The sequence below is a fragment of the Oncorhynchus kisutch genome, linkage group LG3 (assembly GCF_002021735.2).
Source record: "Oncorhynchus kisutch isolate 150728-3 linkage group LG3, Okis_V2, whole genome shotgun sequence".
Taxonomy (NCBI): Eukaryota; Metazoa; Chordata; class Actinopteri; order Salmoniformes; family Salmonidae; genus Oncorhynchus; species Oncorhynchus kisutch.
The window spans coordinates 27,360,723-27,378,992 of record NC_034176.2 but is presented as its reverse complement, the minus strand read 5'-3'; the positions used below and the strand labels follow the sequence as shown (position 1 = coordinate 27,378,992).

The window sequence follows — 18,270 nt, the reverse complement described above, 5'->3', positions numbered from 1 at the left end:
TATCAGCTGTGTCGTTGAAGCCCTCCCGCTTCTGAACTACCTGAAACATGCAAGCATGCTGCATGCACCCTCACGCACGACTAGCATCACTACTCTGGACGGTTCTGACTTAGAATATGTGGACAACTACAAATACCTAGGTGTCTGGTTAGACTGTAACCTGTCCTTCCAGACTCACATTAAGCATCTCCAATCCAAAATTAAATCTAGAATCGGTTCCCTATTTCGCAACAAAGCCTCCTTCACTCATGCTGCCTAACATACCCTCGTAAAACTGACTATCCTACCGATCCATGACTTCGGCGATGTCATTTACAAAATAGCCTCCAACACTTTACTCAGCAAACTGGATGTAGTCTATCACAGTGCCATCCGTTTTGTCACCAAAGCCCCATATACTACCCACCACTGCGACATCTATGCTCTCGTTAGCTGGCCCTCACTACATATTCGTCGCCAAACCCACTGGCTCCAGGTCATCTGTAAGTCTATGCTAGGTAAAGCCCCACCTTATCTCAGCTCACTGGTCACCATAGCAACACCCACCTGTAGCACGCGCTCCAGAAGGTATATTTCACTGGTCACCTCCAAAGCCAACACTTCCTTTGGCCACCTTTCCTTCCAGTTCTCTGATGCCAATGACTGGAACGAATTGAACAAATCACTGAAGCTGGAGTCATACATCTCCCTCTCTAACTTTAAGCATCAACTGTCAGAGCAGCTTACCGATCACTGTACCTGTTGTAGCGTACAACAGGTCAGCTACCAGGGGGAGACTCGTCGAAGCCTGGTGGCAAACGGAGTCGACATCATGAGGCGATGGCTCCCTCTGCTGGACGTGCCAGGTCTCTACGGGCTCTCCGGCCAGGACTAATTGGGTTTGATTGTGGTTGGTGAGTAATCAAGGGCTGATTGCTCACCAGCTGTACAAGTCCCATAAAGCTGCCAGAAGTGCAGATCACAAGGGGGGGGGGGGGTGCCTTCCATATAGTTGGACACGGTGCCTGACAGGATACAGCAAGACCCGGAGCCCAGAAGACAGTATCCCGAAGAGGGTCTCATGGGGGAGACCTATCCTTTTCTTTTGATTTATTATTTAAATAAACACCCTTGAAACCGAGCTAATCCTACTCTGTCCATGTCTGATCTGTGTAAATGTCTTGACCAAACCCCCTGGTCTGCCACACTGTACACAGCCAATCTGTAAATAGCACACCCAACTACCTCATCCCCATATTTGTACTTATCCTCTTGCTCTTTTGCACCCCAGTATCTCTACGTGCACATCATCATCTGCACATCTATCACTCCAGTGTTAATGCTAAATTGTAATTATTTCGCCTCCATGGCCTATTTATTGCCTTACCTCCCTACTCTTCTACATTTGTACACACTGTACATACATTTTTCTATTGTATTATTGACTGTACGTTTGTTTAACTCTGTGTTGTTTTTGTCGCACTGCTTTGCTTTATCTTGGCCAGGTCGCAGTTGTAAATGAGAACTTGTCCTCAACTGGCCTACCTGGTTAAATAAAGGTGAAATATTTTTTTTTTAATAAACAGAGGGCACAGCATGATCAGAGGTGAGAGGTCACTTGGTCGGGTCAACAGGAAGTATTATTAAATAGATGCTTGACATTGAAATACAGATAGAGATGTAGTAGTCCCAGAGTTAATGATCAAGGTCAGTTTTGAATTTCACCTCCTGATGACTGACAGTGTTAGAGTAAACAAAAACACAAGGCTTAATCATGCCCTCTCGCTTCATCTGTCTCTCGTCTGCAGGTATGTTTTGATTTGAGAGAGAATGCCCAGCCCTAGTCCCGTTATCACCACCTCACCCGCTCTAAGATAACCCTTGGGCCAACTGGGGGTCCAAGGCTGGTTAGGAGACACCGCTAGAGACACTATTAGGAAGATGACCTGAGAGAATATGAAGTTTATTAATCATATGCTGTGTTCCCTGCTCCTCTGTTCTTATCTCTTTCCCTTTCTGTCTTTTACACATTCACCTCTCTCCCCACCTCTTTCTTCCTCTGTTTTATAATGCACACCAGATGTGCATTGAAATACAGATGGACATTGTATTTATAATATATTACAATTATAATATTTATAACACAGGTATTATGTATTTATAAAACTTGGATAATTAACTTCTTTCAATAATGCTTTTCAAATTCTCTACTGGAATTGGTTCAAATTCTCTACTGGTTGAAATTAAGTCTCATGTTTTGAAATACTACACCTATCCTGTGTCCTCAGATAAGTGCAGATGAAGAAAATTAGATATTGAGATTAACCTGTTTTAGAGTATTTACATAATCAAGCAATCAATCAAATGTATTTATAAAGCCCTTTTTACATCAGCCGATGTCACAAAGTGCTGTACAGAAACAGCAAGCAATGCAGATGTAGAAGCAAGGTGGCAAGGAAAAACTCCCTAGAAAGGCCTGAAACTAGGAAGAAACCTAGAGAGGAACCAGGCTCTGAGGGGTGGCCAGTCCTCTTCTGGCTGCGCTGGGTGGAGATTATAACAAAACATGGCCAAGATGTTTAAACATTCATAGATAACCACCAGATAATAATAATAATCACAGTGATTGCAGAGGGTGCAACAGGTCAGCACCTCAAGAGTAAATGTCAGTTGGCTTTCATAGCCAATCATTCAGTGTTAGAGACAGCAGGTGCGGTAGAGAGAGAGTCCAAAACAGCAGGTCCGGGACAAGGTAGCATGTCCAGTGAACAGGTCAGGGTTCCATAGCCGCAGGCAGAACAGTTGAAACTGGAGCAGCAGCACGACCAGGTGGACTGGGGACAGCAAGGAGTCATCAGGCCAGGTAGTCCTGCGGCATGGTCCTAGGGCTCAGGTCCTCTGAGAGAAAGAGAGAAGAAGAGAGAATTAGAGGGAACATACTTAAATTCACACAGGAAACCTGGATAAGACAAGAGAAATGCTCCAGACATAACAGACTGCCCCTAGACCCCCGACACATAAACCTTTGTAGCTTAAATACTGGAGGCTGAGACAGGAGGGGTCGGGAGACACTTTGGCCCTGTCCAATGATACCCCCGGACAGGGCCAACCAGGCAGGATTTAACCCCACCCACTTTGCCAAAGCACAGCCCCCACACCACTAGAGGGATATCTTCAACCACCAACCTACTACCCTGAGACAAGGCCGAGTATAGCCCACGAAGATCTCCCCCAAGGCACAAAGCCGAGGGGGGTGCCACCCGGACAGGAAGATCACGTCAGTGACTCAACCCACTCAAGTGACGCACCCCTCCAAGGGACGGCATGGAAGAGCACCAGTAAGCCAGTGACTCAGCACCCATAATAGCGTTAGAGGCAGAGAATCCCAGTGGAGAGAAGGGAATAAGCCAGGCAGAGACAGCAAGGGTGGTTTGTCACTCCAGTGCCTTTCCATTCACCTTCACACCCCAGGGCCAGACTACACTCAATCATAGGGCCTACTGAAGAGATGAGTCTTCAGTGAAGAATTAAAGGTCGAGACCGAGTCTGAGTCTCTCAAATGGATAGGCAGACCATTCTAGAAAAATTGAGCTCTATAGGAGAAAGCCGTGCCTCCAGCTGTTTGCTTAGAAATTCTAGGGACAGTAAGGAGGTCTGCGTCTTGTGACCATAGTGTACGTGTAGGTATGTACGGGAGGACCAAATCGGAAAGATAGGTAGGCGCAAGCCCATGTAATGCTTTGTAGGTTAGCAGTAAAACCTTGAAATCAGCCCTAGCCTTAACAGGAAGCCAGTGTAGAGAGGCTAGCACTGGAGAAATATGATCACATTTTTTGGTCCTATTCAAGATTATAGCAGCCCTGTTTAGCACTAACTGAAGTTTATTTAGTGCTTTATCCGGGTAGCCGGAAAGTAGAGCATTGCAGGAGTCTAATCTAGAAGTGACAAAAGCATGGATACATTTTTCTGCATCCTTTTAGGACAGAAAGTTTCCGACTTTTGCAATGTTACGAAGATGGAAAAAAGCTGTTTTTGAAATATTCTTGATATGTTCTTCAAAAGAGAGATCAGAGTCCAGAGTAACGCTGAGGTCCTTCACAGTTTAATTTGAGATGATTGTACAATCATCAAGATTAATTGTCAGATCCAACAGAAGATCTCTTTGTTTCTTGGGACCTAGAACTAGCATCTCTGTTTTGTCCGAGTTTAAAAGTAAAACATTTGCAGGCATCCACTTCCTTATGTCTGAAACACAGGCTTCCAGGGAGGGCAATTTTGGGGTTTCACCATGTTTCATCGAAATATACAGCTGTGTATCATCCGCATAGCAGTGAAAGTTAACATTATGTTTCCGAATGACATCCCCGAGAGGTAAAATATATTGGGAAAACAATAGTAGTCCTAAAACAAAACCTTGAGGAACACCGAAATTTACAGTTGATTTATCAGAAGACAAACCATCCACAGAGACAAACTGATATCTTTCCGACAGATAAGATCTAAACCAGGCCAGAACTTGTCCGTGTAGACAAGTTTCCAATCTCTCCAAAAGAATGTGGTGATCGATAGTATCAAAAGCAGCACTAAGGTTTAGGAGCACGAGGACAGATGCAGAGCCTTGGTCTGATGCCATTAAAAGGTAATTTACCACCTTCATGAGTGCAGTCTCAGTGCTATGATGGGGTATAAAACCAGACTGGAGCGTTTTGTATACATTGTTTGTCTTCAAGAAGGCAGCGAGTTGCTGTGCAACAGCTTTTTCAAAAATGTTGAGAGGAATGGGAGATTCGATATAAGCAAATAGTTTTTTATATTTTCTGGGTCAAGGTTTGGCTTTTCAAGAGAGGCTTTATTGCTGCCACTTTAAGTGAGTTTGGTACACATTTGGTGGATAGCGAGCCGTTTATTATTTTCAACATAGGAGGGCTAAGCACAGGAAGCAGCTCTTTCAGCAGCTTGAACGTTTAGAGACCAAGACTATTTTCATCTATGTGTCAAGAGATATATGTATTAAAAAACTTGTGTCTCCTTTGATCCTAGGTCCTGGCAGTGTTGTGCAGACTCAGGACAACGGAGCTTTGGAGAAATACACAGATTTAAAGAGGAGTCCATAATTTGCTTTCTAATAATCATGATATTTTCGTCAAAAAAGATCAGGAATTTATCACTGCTGAAGTGAAAGCCATCCTCTCTTGGGGAATGCTGCTTTTTAGTTAGCTTTGCGACAGTATCAAAACTAAATGTTAGATTGTTCTTATTCTCCTCAATTAAGTTGGACAAATAGGATGATCGGGCAGCAGTGAGGGCTCTTCGATATTGCACGGTACTGTCTTCCAAGCTAGTCGGAAGACTTCCAGGTTGGTGTGGTGCCATTTCCATTACAATTTTCTGGAAGCTTGCTTCAGGGCTCTGGTATTTTCTGTATACCAGGGAGCTAGTTTCTTATGACAAATTTTAGGGGTGTGACTGCATCCAGGGTATTACGCAAGGTTAAATTTAGCTTATCAGGTGGGTTTTTTTGTACTCTGACGTCCTTGGGTAGGTGGAGGGAGTCTGGAAGGGCATCTAGGAATCATTTGGTTGTCCGAAAATTTCTAGCCCGGCTTTTGATGATCCTTGGTTGTGGTCTGAGCAGATTATTTGTTGCGATTGCAAATGTAATAAAATGGTGGTCCAATAGTCCAGGATTATGAGGAAAAACATTAAGATCCACAATGTTTATTCCACGGGAAAAAACTAGGTCCAGAGTATGACTGTGGCGGTGAGTAGGTCCGGCGACATGTTGGACAAAACCCACTGAGTTGATGATGCCTCCGAAAGCCTTTTGGAGTGGGTCTGTGGACTTTTCCATGTGAATATTAAAGTCACCAAACATTTGAATATTATCTGCCATGACTACAAGGTCTGATAGGAATTCGGGGAACTCAGTGAGGAACGCTGTATACGGCCCAGGAGGCCTGTAAACAGTAGCTATAAAAAGTGATTGAAATTTGCTATCGTAAATGTTAGCAACACCTCCGCTTTGCGGGATGTGCGGGGGATATGGTCACTAGTGTAACCAGGAGGAGAGGCCTCATTTAACACAGTAAATTCATCAGGCTTAAGCCATGTTTCAGTCAGGCCAATCAGATCAAGATTATGATCAGTGATTAGATAATTGACTATAACTGCCTTGGAAGTGAGGGATCCAACATTAATTAGCCCTATTTTTAGATATGAGATATCACAATCTCTTTCAATAATTACAGGAATGGAGGAGGTCTTTATTCCAGTGAGATTGCTAAGGCAAACACCGCCATGTTTAGTTTTGTCCAACCTAGACCGAGGCACAGGCACGGGGATAGCTGAGCTGACTACACTGACTATGCTAGTGGCAGACTCCACTAAGCTGGCAGGGTGGCTATCAGCCTGATGCCTGGCCTGCACCCTATCTCATTGTGGAGCTAGAGGAGGTAGAGCCCTGTCTATGTTCATAGATAAGATGAGAGCACCCCTCCAGCTAGGATGGAGTCCATCACTCCTCAGCAGGCCAAGCTTGGTCTTGTTTGTGGGTGAGTCCCAGAGAGAAGGCCAATTATCTACAAATTATATATTTTGGGAGGGGCAGAAAACAGTTTTCAACCAGCGATTGAGTTGTGAAACTGCTGTAGAGCTCATCACTCCCCATAACTGGGAGGGGGCCAGAGATAATTACTCGATGCCAACACATCTTTCTAGCTGATTTACACGCTGAAGCTATGTTGCGCTTTGTGACCTCTGACTGTTTCATCATAACATTGTTGGTGCCGACGTGGATAACAATGCATTAGAAGTGTAGTGTACTGTATTTCTTTATTCTGGTTCTGTATATATGAATTACAAATCAGCCTTTAAATAGCTAAATCATGTATTAGTCTATTGCAGAGTTAAAATGTGTAACCATTGATGTCCCAGGACCAGGATTGGTAAAAGTCTTTGCTTGGTAAAGCCTCGCCTTATCTCAGCTCACTGGTCACCATAGCAGCACCCACCCGTAGCACGCGCTCCTGCAGGTATATTTCACTGGTCACCCCTCAAAGCCAACTCCTCCTTTAGCCGCCTTTCCTTCCAGTTCTCTGCTGCCAATGACTGGAACGAATTGCAAAAATCACTGAAGCTGGAGAGATACAGTTGAAGTCAGAAGTTTACATGCACCTTAGCCAAATACATTTCAACTCAGTTTTTCACAATTCCTGACATTTAATCCTAGAAATCTCCGGTCTTAGGTCAGTTAGGATCACCACTTTATTTTAAGAATGTGAAATGTTAGAAAAATAGTAGAGAAGGATTTACTTCAGTTTAATTTCTTTCATCACATTCCCAGTGGGTCAGAAGTTTACATACACTCAATTAGTATTTGGTAGCATTGCCTATAAATTGTTCAACTTCGGTCAAACGTTTCGGAAAACCTTCCACAAGCTTCCCACAATAAGTTGGGTGAATTTTAGCCCATTCCTCCTGACAGAGCTGGTGTAACTGAGTCAGGTTTGTAGGCCTCCTTGCTCGCACACGCTTTTTCAGTTCTGCCCACAAGTGTTCTATAGGATTGAGGTCAGGGCTTTGTGATGGCCACTCCAATACCTTGACTTTGTTGTCCTTAAGCCATTTTGCCACAACTTTGGAAGTCTGCTTGGGGTCATTGTCCATTTGGAAAACCCATTTGCGACCAAGCTTTAACTTCCTGACTGATGTCCTGAGATGTTGCTTCAATATATCCACATAATTTTCCATCCTCATGATGCCATCTATTTTGTGAAGTGCACCAGTCCCTCCTGCAGCAAAGCACCCCCACAACATGATGCTGCCACCCCCCATGCTTCATGGTTGGGATGGTGTTCTTTGGCTTGCAAGCCTCCCTCTTTTTCCTCCAAACATAACAATGGTCATTATGGCCAAACAGTCATTTTTTTGTTTCATTAGACCAGAAGACATTTCTCCAAAAAGTACGATCTTTGTCCCCATGTGCAGTTGTAAACCGTAGTCTGATTTTTTTAATGGCGGTTTTGGAGCAGTGGCTTCTTCCTTGCTGAGCGGCCTTTCAGGTTATGTCAGTATAGGACTCGTTTACTGTAGATATAGATACTTTTGTACCCGTTTCCTCCAGAATCTTCACAAGGTCCTTTGCTGTTGTCCTGGGATTGATTTGCACTTTTCACACCAAAGTACATTCATCTCTAGGAGACAGAACGTATCTCTTTCCTGAGCAGTATGAAGGCTGCGTGGTCCCATGGTGTTTATACTTGCGTACTATTTTTTGTACAGATGAACTTGGTACCTTCAGGCGATTGGAAATTGCTCCCAAGGATGGACCAGACTTGTGGAGGTCTACAATTATTTTTCTGAGATCTTGGCTGATTTCTTTTGATTATCCCATGATGTCAAGCAAAGAGGCACTGAGTTTGAAGGTAGGCCTTGAAAAATATCCACAGGTCCACCTCCAATTGACTCAAATTATGTAAATTAGCCTATCAGAAGCTTCTAAAGACATGACATAATTTCTGGAATTTCCCAAGCTGTTTAAAGGCACAGTCAACTTAATGTATGTAAACTTCTCACCCACTGGAATTGTGATACAGTGAGTTATAAGTGAAATAACCTGTCTGTAAACAATTGTTTGAAAAATTATTTGAGTCGTGAACAAAGTAGATGTCCTAACTGACTTGCCAAAACTATAGTTTGTTTACAAGAAATGTGTGGAGTGGTTGAAAAATTAGTTTTAATGACTCTAACCTAAGTGTATGTTTCCAACTTCAACTGTATTTCATGGTGTTCTGAGGCCAGGCTGAGTATGTACTAGGAAGGAGGGGCTAAGTGAATTTAAGCGACTGTTTTGGGGCTTTTCTGAGAGATTTGTCTTGGTAGGCCTAATTGTGAGGGTAGGCTGATGTGAGCCTGGTATAGCCTACCCCAACCTTGGTCTTATGGAATAACAGTTTGCCTGCTCATATGTTCTTTTCATTAAAGTTATATTGAAAAGATTGACATTTACAATCTAGATTTTTTGGTAAATTGAACTTCTGGATCACGATTATCACCTGTAAATACACACCCCTTTGTGCAAAGTGAGAGATGAGTATTTGATCCTGATTTGATCCTGTGCTCTGCTGCATTTGCACCAGTAGAGGGCATCTCCACAAGCTTTGCATATCCAACTTTTTTTTTACTGTGTTGTATAGATGAAGAACGTGGAGAAAAGTTATATATAAATTAAATGTATCATGCATTATTATATTCATTACAAGTAGCATGAATTGGACACAAATAATTGTACTGAATAAAAACTACAGAAGATTGATAGTCCAAACCAAGACATCGTGACTGGGTGGAAACAAAACAACAGACAGTAACATGTTATTATGTTTGGTGGAAGACTAATGCCTTCCTAGGCTATAGGGTCATATTCTAACAAGCCAACATCTGGTGTGGTCATGCTGGGCCAGCCAAGAGAAAGCTTCTACTACATATCTGCACCATCCTATGAGCTTTAGGACACGATTGTGGTCTACAGAAGAGACAGAGACCAGTGTCCACATGATATGAGTAATGCTATCTTAATTACACAGCTTGTTTAACAGTCAGGGTAGGAGATGACATAGCCAGTATACAGGATAAACAGGGTTTATGCATTTACAATTAAGATAGGCATCGAGGGAAAACATTAAACCAGAAAAAAACTTCATCAAAGACGTACATAAGGAATAAAGGCACTGCGAGAAGATCTATCCCACAATACAACATACTCACAGAGGGAGCTGGGGGAGAGGCAGACAAAGAATTCAAGATTAACCTTATCAAACAAAACATCTTAATACAATGTTTACATGAAAACAGCTAATGTTTGAAATTAAGATGGACCCTAAAATATCCATGCTCTAGTTTTTCTACTTACAATACCAGGCTACATGATCTACTTGGAAAGGTAACTCAACCTGACCTCTGTTGAGATCCAATCAGTCATAAAATAATGGGAATAAAGAAAACTGGGGAATTAATACAATAAATAAAATTATATATTTTAAGCAAACTTGTTATTTGCACATAACCTGCAGTGTAACAATAGAAAAGGGAATGTAAAATTAAAGTTAGAATTATTAGCTTTCATGGTGTGGTAGGTAAAGGAGATGTCAAGGAAAACTGATGAGGTAATAGGCGAGGGCAGGGGGCATGTGGGGGTAAACTGATCTGTTTGTCGTCCCTAGATTCTTGTTATTACAAACAGTCTCTCAATTCTCCAAGGGTTTGTGCCACTGAAAACAAAACAGGCAGAAGCATGGTAGAGCACAACAAACAAACAGCCATTGAACAATGTATGTGTTGGTTAAGGAGCCAGTCTAAATCTGCTGAACACATTAGCCTCTCCGAGACGGCTGGCCACCCATGCTGACCCCTCCCTGGCACTGGCAGCCCCCGCAGAGCAGACACAGGGGTCACTTACTCCCTAAGCATGGCTGAAACCCAGGCATGGCTGTAATGATAATAGCTATCCTGTTGCACACATTTAGAAATACATCTCACAGCTCTAATAATGAGCACAAGACAAAGGGCCACATCCCCAGATCTTCCAAGTCCTATTTAATCACATCGCAATAGTATTTCCACTTTTGAACAGTTGACATAATGTTTTGTAAATATACATATATTTAAATATCAGGGAGACCCGGATAAAACAAACATGTTCATTTGATTTATTGTCCATGCAATATTATTTATATATAATGTTTAATTTGACTATATGGTGAAGTCACACATGAGGTGCCATGACAAATATATCTTAAAATCAAGAATAAATCAATGTAAAGTGAGCACAGCAGTTCTGTCCTATCATCAGTGTCATCCAGGTAGCCTACACCAGTGACGTCGCCGAGATGACGCGTCTCGCCAGTCGCTTGTGCTGTCATGACCACAACAGCACTACTATAAATTGACGCGCCAGTAAGTATTTCACAAGGTATAAGCTTTGCTACGAGCTAGCCCTGTGTCCCGGGCATCATTCCCCACTTGGCTTGTGCGATTCAGTCAAGCCTAGCATTCATTCGTTGGCCCATACGGTGGATTCCTAACTGCAGAATGTCGGAGCCAGTCAAGCCACCAACTTCGTTTTTCATCGAGGACATCCTCTCCATTAAAGAGAATACACGGCTAAACTTCAGGTGCTCTTCCTCACACAAGGCCAAGGAGGGATGCGCGCAATGGAATAACCAACAGTGCGAGCATGTATCACAGTCAGAGGAACTTTGCGCACAGGATACAGCATTTGAAGGGCGGAAAGGTGAGCACATTGGATTGTATGTAGGTTACTTAAAAATAGTTTAGGCTAAGGTATGGATTGACGGTGTTGTGCCAGATTTCCTGGACACATACTATTAACAACAGGAAATAAACCTATTCCATATGAACCTGTGGAGTGAACCTGTCAATTGCCAGCTTTTGACGCAAAGTCACCACACCACAAATGGGCTAATCATGTCTCTCTTTTACAGATTTATTTGACAGCTCTTGTTCTAGCACCCCAGATGCCATGATAAGCTGTACACCAGTCGGCAAACAGAAGCGCTCGCGCGCTGCCTTTACGCATGTGCAAGTGTTAGAACTGGAGAAGAAATTTAACCACCAGAAGTACCTGTCCGCTCCCGAAAGAGCCAATCTTGCCAACACGTTGGGACTGACCGAGACCCAAGTTAAAATCTGGTTTCAGAACAGAAGATACAAAACCAAACGGAAGCAGCAAGCTACGGAGTACTGTAAGGACATCTTTCAAAAGTCAGAAGAACTAAGTACAGAGGACAATTTAGTCAGATCGTCGCTTCTCTCCACGTTCTACAAAACATATAAATACCAACCATATGTGTATGACTTCCATAGCACATGGAGACCAATACTGTGGTGAACATTACATAATACTGGACAATATTCAGGTCAATATGGACACAATGCCTTATGAGGAGAGTATGTTAAACAACTAATTATGTTACCTAGTTATTTGATCTATTCAGCACAGTAACTTGTCATATTTTTTCACAATCGACTTTTATATGGCTAAAATGTAGCCTACCAATGTCAAACTGTCAAGCTGTCATTTTTCATTCATAGCCTCCATGTATGAATGAGTATGTTATCACAGAAAAAATGACCTAATCACTTTGTTGCTTGCATTTGATTTTTTTATGTATATTTTTTTCCCGAAATTGCAAGAAAATAAAGGGTAACTGATTTGAAATTGAGACTAAGTAATTCAAAGGCTATTGTAGTGTCATTGTCTATGAAAAGTTTTGCCAACTGTAGTAATACAAATCTTGCTAAATGTTTCAGTACCCGTGCAGCTCACTTTTTATTTAGACAGTGCAAATATGCTCATTACTATTGAGAGTAGAGATGGTTATTGAAAATGACAGTTTACTCTTTCCATTTGACAGAGTTACAGCTAACACTTTATCCCTCTGTGTAAGCATACATGTCATAATTCTGTGCTCTGAGATGCTGAAGATACACACTAAAACACTATGTATGCAAAGGGCCATGGCTGGTTGGAGACAAAAGATGTGATTTTACTTGGCAATATCTTGACAAACTCCTCTCCCTGGAGCAGCCATGAATGTTGCTTTAAACTGAAATGTATATGCTTACATTCAGGAATGAATGCTTGAAATATGGTCTACAGTAACTGTTTCCAGAGGCAAACAATGGTTGTACCTGTAGTTAAAATTTGATAATACTAGAAAATTGCATGAGCAGATAAGGGTTTGCCTGGGATCTTCAGAAAACATAAGGGCGATCTCTAAACAACGATGCTTGGTTTCTTTAACAGATAAAGAGCCCCTATCCATCCATTTAAACTGAGGCTTGATTCAACATCAAGGTGTTTTTAACTGACCCTACTGAAGGCAGTTCCTCATTGTGGTGACTACATTAAATTATAAGTGGTTTCCCCCACAAGCTTGTGAGCTTGTGCTTGTGAGAACTGTGAGACAGGCAAGGGACACATTAAGGTAGCAGATAGCCATCGGTTAGAGTGGTTAGAGAGCTGGGCCACTAACAGAAAAATTGCTAGTTTGAATACCTGTGCCGACAATGTGAGCAATCTGCTGATGTTCCCTTGAGCAAGGCACTTAACCCTAATTGCTCCAGGGTCACCTTTGATAATGGCAGACCTTAACCATGATCCTACTCTCTGAGGGTGTCTCAGGGGGGCCTGGGATATGCAACAAAAAAAAACATTTCCAATTCACACATGCATATAATACACAATTGTACTTGTGTGAATTAGGATGAATATAAGTACCCACCTAAAATTCGTATTATTATATAGAGCTGTCGTGTCTTTGGCTATGCCGGATTAAGTGATATGACATGCTATTCTATAAAATCCTTTCTCCGCAATTAACATTTTCTGATTGAGCTAATCATGTAAATGTAATTAACTAAAGAGTCGGGGCACCACAAAATAATATTTATAGAGCTGTTATCTTCCGAATAAACTCTTAAAGACCTAGTAATATTTTACATCAATAGCAGTCAATATTAATCGTCACATTAATTCAGTCTCATCTGAAAGTTGTAAATTCTTGGTTATCGTTATGAACCCTGGCTAACAAGTTGAATCAGCAATACAAAATTGGGTTGAATTATTTATTTACTAAATACCTAACTAATCACACAGAATTGCATATACAAAGAATGAATCATACCTTGATTACAAATGACATCATAAAGGAAAACGTCCCTAGCGGGCGGAACAGATATGACAGCTGGTTCCACAAAAGAAAAGGGGCTGGGTTTGAGTGAAAGAGCGGTAAGACTGAGGAACAAAGGGAGAAGCTGTGCTATCGTAAATGCAGTATCTTATGCATTCTAAATTACCGCCCATTTGGAAAAGGAAAATGCAATAAATATTTACTCTGAGCTGAGTAGGTTGGTGGTAGATGGAAGGTCGTGTTGCCCAACCGAGTCCTTTGAAGAATGTCTCTTGTGGTAAATTGGATACGTTGTAGTAACGTCGTTGTGTGGTAGACGGGATACTCTGTCTGTTCTTTCCTAGCCCACGTTTGCAGCTGCTGTTGCTAACTAGGAGATATCACTTCTGCAGTGAATACAAGTTCAAAGTTCATACCATTCGCAACCAAAGCTCACTCTGAAGTTGGCTTAGTTCTGTAGTTGACATGTTAGTCCTTTTAACGCAGAGGCTGCAGACCTCACGTACTTGGAACAGGAGGTTACATTTTCGTCAAGGCTTTATATAGTGGAGCGAGAAGGGTGTGTTTGAAAAGTGTTATAATCCATGTCTCTTCACAGGGGCGGGCCACTGATTGAGTACAGCCCTAACCTTATGAAAACCCAAATCTCGAATTTGGAAGCTAAAATTACATTTAATCTCTTCACCAATAATTTTATATTCAAACATTTAAATTTAACAACAATTCAATGTGAATCCGATAACTACAATGTGGAGACTTTCCACTGTAGAGTTTATGTCATCCTATCATTGATGAGAATGTCTCAGATGACAACCGAACTAACATCATATTCATTAAGTACCACTGCATATGTTCAATTGGTCGGATTACCAGAATATAGTTCATTTCCCACCACCTTCTGATGTTCCCAGAATCTCTATGTTAACCAAGGGCTTTTCAAATGTCACGTCAGTAGGGTAGAGAGAGGAAAAAGGGGGGAAGAAGTATTTATGACTGTCATAAACCTACCCCAGGCCAACGTCATGACAGTCCCCCCATGTTGGGTTCAATCTTGCGCTTAACCTGCATGTTGCAAATCAACATAAAAATGACTGTGGGTTGTCCTGGTTGTGGACCATTGTTGTGGCCCCATCTGGTGGTCGACCCGGGTAGGGTTTCTGCGAATGAAGTCTGCTCCATGGCTGGACAGCAGATGTCCAGTTGGTGATCGCTGTTGCAGTCCCCCTTCTGGTGTGGTCGACCCGGGTAGGGTGTCTGCAAATGGAGAAGTCCGCTCCATGGCTCAGCAACGAATGTCCAGATTGGGAGCGCCGTTGCAGTCCTCCCTTTGGTGGTCGACCTGGGTAGGGTGTCTGCAAATGAAGAAGTCCGCTCCATGGCTCAGCAACCGATGTCCAGATTAGGAGCGCCGTTGCAGTCCTCCCTTTGGTGGTCGACCCGGGTAGGGTGTCTGCAAATGAAGAAGTCCGCCTCATGGCTGGGCAGCGGATGTCCGGATTGGGATTGCCGTTCCGGACCCGTCGTCTGGTCGTCCAGACTGGAAGATCTGGGCAGTAACTTAGGCAGATGTTAACAACGCACACACACTCATGAAATATGTCATCACATTTCCTCCCAAATGAGCGGCGTTGTGGCACTAACTGATGGTTGTATGGGGAAGTCGTTTATGGCTCTATCATTTTCTATGTGCCGAAGAAAATTAAACTAAATAAATGAAAGCATAAACAAAACAAAATATAGTTATGCCCCCTTAATCATCTAATTGGACTGTATTCTATCTACGTCCATGGTCTTGGCAAAATAACCCTATCATGGCATTGTCTCATGTCATATCTAGGGCTTTCCTAATTTGCGGGGTGTTGCTTAGGGTACTATTCTAAGTTGATAACTATATGATAAGTCTACAGCTGTATGGCACTAGTTTTGGGATGACCTATGGACTTCTCATTGCTGAGAAGCAGTGCTTGCGGAAGTGTCCGAAGAGCAAGAGAAGTTCATTTCAACTACCATATTGCATGACTGCAAGGAGGAGGGAAGTTGCTCATTCACAGAGACAGATGGCTAGAAATCATGAAAATAATTGTCAATCAGATTAGCTGATGGAATGTGTCGAGATATCGTAATATCTCCTTGGATCGGATTCTGCACCAAGTGTTTTCTAAACGTCTTTTTCCCTAGGGGTGCTTTCGACAGATACACTTCGTGAATGACTGCGTTGCAGCTAGCGTTAGGGGAAGACAGTGTGGTCGGTGGAGAAGCACTGTAGCCTGTGACAATACCTGGTTGGTTTTCCAATCCATCAATGGGAGTAACCGATCCATCAAGTCTGCTCCAAGTAGCAGGGGTACAGTTTTGAGAATGGTAACATACACAGGGTGGACGAGCGATACGTCCTTGAAGAGTAGTTTCAGCATGACTCTCAATGTGAGAGGCGAGGTAGTCTGAGTGACCCCTCGAAGTGTAGTGTCGCATCGTTCCACTTTTAACTAACGTTTAGTTGGCCTCAAATCCCTTTTTAGATCATCAAACAATGTTTGAGAGATGAGTGATATTGTCGCACCCGAATCAATTAGCGCATGACAAGTTAAGCAGTCCTCCAGGACTGTTTCCAGGTATAGGCGTTTCGATTCGTGTTTAGTGGACATATTCCCCACAAAGTGGAGTGGTCGTTCGCAACGACGCGATGTGTCAATTCTGTTCAAGGTGGAAGCAGATCGACTTTTCAGATTTTGAGTGGGCTTGGCGGTAACGAAGCATTTGACCTTTTTCTTCGCAACCTTTGTATCAGAGTCTATAGACAAAGCCCGTGGGCTTGTTTCTTGATTAAGCGGGCCCTGGATAGGGTCTCGAGTGAGAGCGGGAGAGATTTTAATTTTAACGTCCTCGCTATGGGTGTTAATTCCTGTGGACCTGGTGTCCGGTAATTCCTCGTCTAGTCCTTGTGACTTATCTTTTACCCTTTTCTCAAAAGTTTCTCGCTTTAGTTCTTCACGTAGTGGAACTTCTGGAGAACATTGGACTACGTTTTGATCATCCTTCAACCCTTTGTTACCCTGTGCTCTGACACTTTGTGTGGGTTGGGTGCAGGAACGTAGTGAACAGGTCGATTGTAGCGGTAGTCGTTTTGATGGCGACGTACTTTACAGGTATTTTGACCGCGGAGGTTATTGGAAACATGGTTTCGTGGTAGAAACTGTTGTTGTGTGTCATCTCTTAACGTTCCAATACCTGATAATGCACCCTCTAACTGGAGTGAGTGCTCCTGGTCAAACTTCAAAACCGAGTGGTCAGGGCTCTTAGCGTTGCGAGCTTTTGATGCCTCAAAAGCTGTGCTTGCAAGCTCTCTGAGTTGTAAGATAGGCAAGCCAACGTGGGGGGCAGGGCCCAAGTAGGTAATGAAGGTAGGATATATGTTCGACAGGAACATTTGTTTAAATGGTAACAGGTCTTCCATGCCTGTTTCAGTGAGTAGGCCAAAGTAAGCTGAACGAAGCTTATGATAGTAATCTTGTGGGCATCACAAAGCCTGTGTTTGATGGTTGATTTTGGAGAGCGTTCGCAATTTCGGCTGTTTTTTTCCGCTAATGGCATAATTAGGGTTGGTATCGCTGCTGAGGTCAGAGATCAATAATTTTATGGGTGGAGGTTCACCAATTAGCAGAGGAGTGGTGACCACTTCCTTTGATAGCTTGCACATTATTAGAACAATTTTGAGGAACATTTTTTCATTTTTATTTTCAAAGTTTGGGTTTGGAATTCATTGGAAGCTGCAAAGACAAGTTTAATCTATTTATAGATGTTGACGAACCATCAGTACCATACCAGTAATGTGGAAGTTGGACGTGAATGAATTTGCAAAAGCAAATTGAATGAATTAATCAATGCCAATGATTAATCCTACCTGGGTAGGCTATCTGGGTATTAAACTTGAATTAACCTGAGGTGTTGCTTCATCCAGGTTAATATGAGAAGTTTAAAAGTGTCTCATTTGATTGGAAGAACATTAAGGTATGTTCAACAATTTAACTTATTAAATTGAATGAGACGATAATCCATACATTCTCCATTGATTGGATATCATAAGTGTAACCATTAGATCAAATGTTGGGAACATTCAACACTGTGGTACACTTCTCCCTAAGGCCGAAGCCACATGGGATTCCCGCTGGGGCGGGACTTTTGTCAGTACTGGATTACTGAATGGTTTTGCAAAAACAAAATTTTACTGATTTATCAATTTAATGATAAATCAGACCTGTATAGGCTATTTTAAACTTTTAAACTTGAATTAACCTGAAGTTGATTCATCTAGGTTAGTTTGGAAAAAGTTTACAATGTCTTATTTAGAAAACTCCTCAATTTGGATATTATTTAAAAGATCTATTTGAATGCAAGTCTGGCAATTTCACTTAATAGTTCAATTTGAATAAGACATTGATATCCATCTGGATATCATAAGTAATGACTTGAGTGTGACCTGAATAATTCTTCATGAAAGAATATACTAGGGCACACTTCAGCGGTCAGATGATTGCACACGCACACGCACACGCTGTACCCGGGCGGGACTTCCGTTCCGCAA

At 42.3% G+C, this 18,270-nt stretch overlaps 1 protein-coding gene across 1 annotated transcript; it reads left to right on the top strand.

Moving 5' to 3' along the window:
• The first annotated feature begins 10,885 nt into the window (after positions 1-10,885).
• LOC109871954 (homeobox protein Nkx-3.1-like) lies at positions 10,886-12,290 on the top strand. Its single transcript, XM_020463006.2, has 2 exons — positions 10,886-11,266; positions 11,478-12,290. The coding sequence occupies exons 1-2, from the start codon at positions 11,065-11,067 to the stop codon at positions 11,882-11,884; spliced, it is 609 nt and encodes a 202-aa protein (XP_020318595.1). The 5' UTR covers positions 10,886-11,064; the 3' UTR covers positions 11,885-12,290.
• The last annotated feature ends 5,980 nt before the right edge of the window (positions 12,291-18,270 follow it).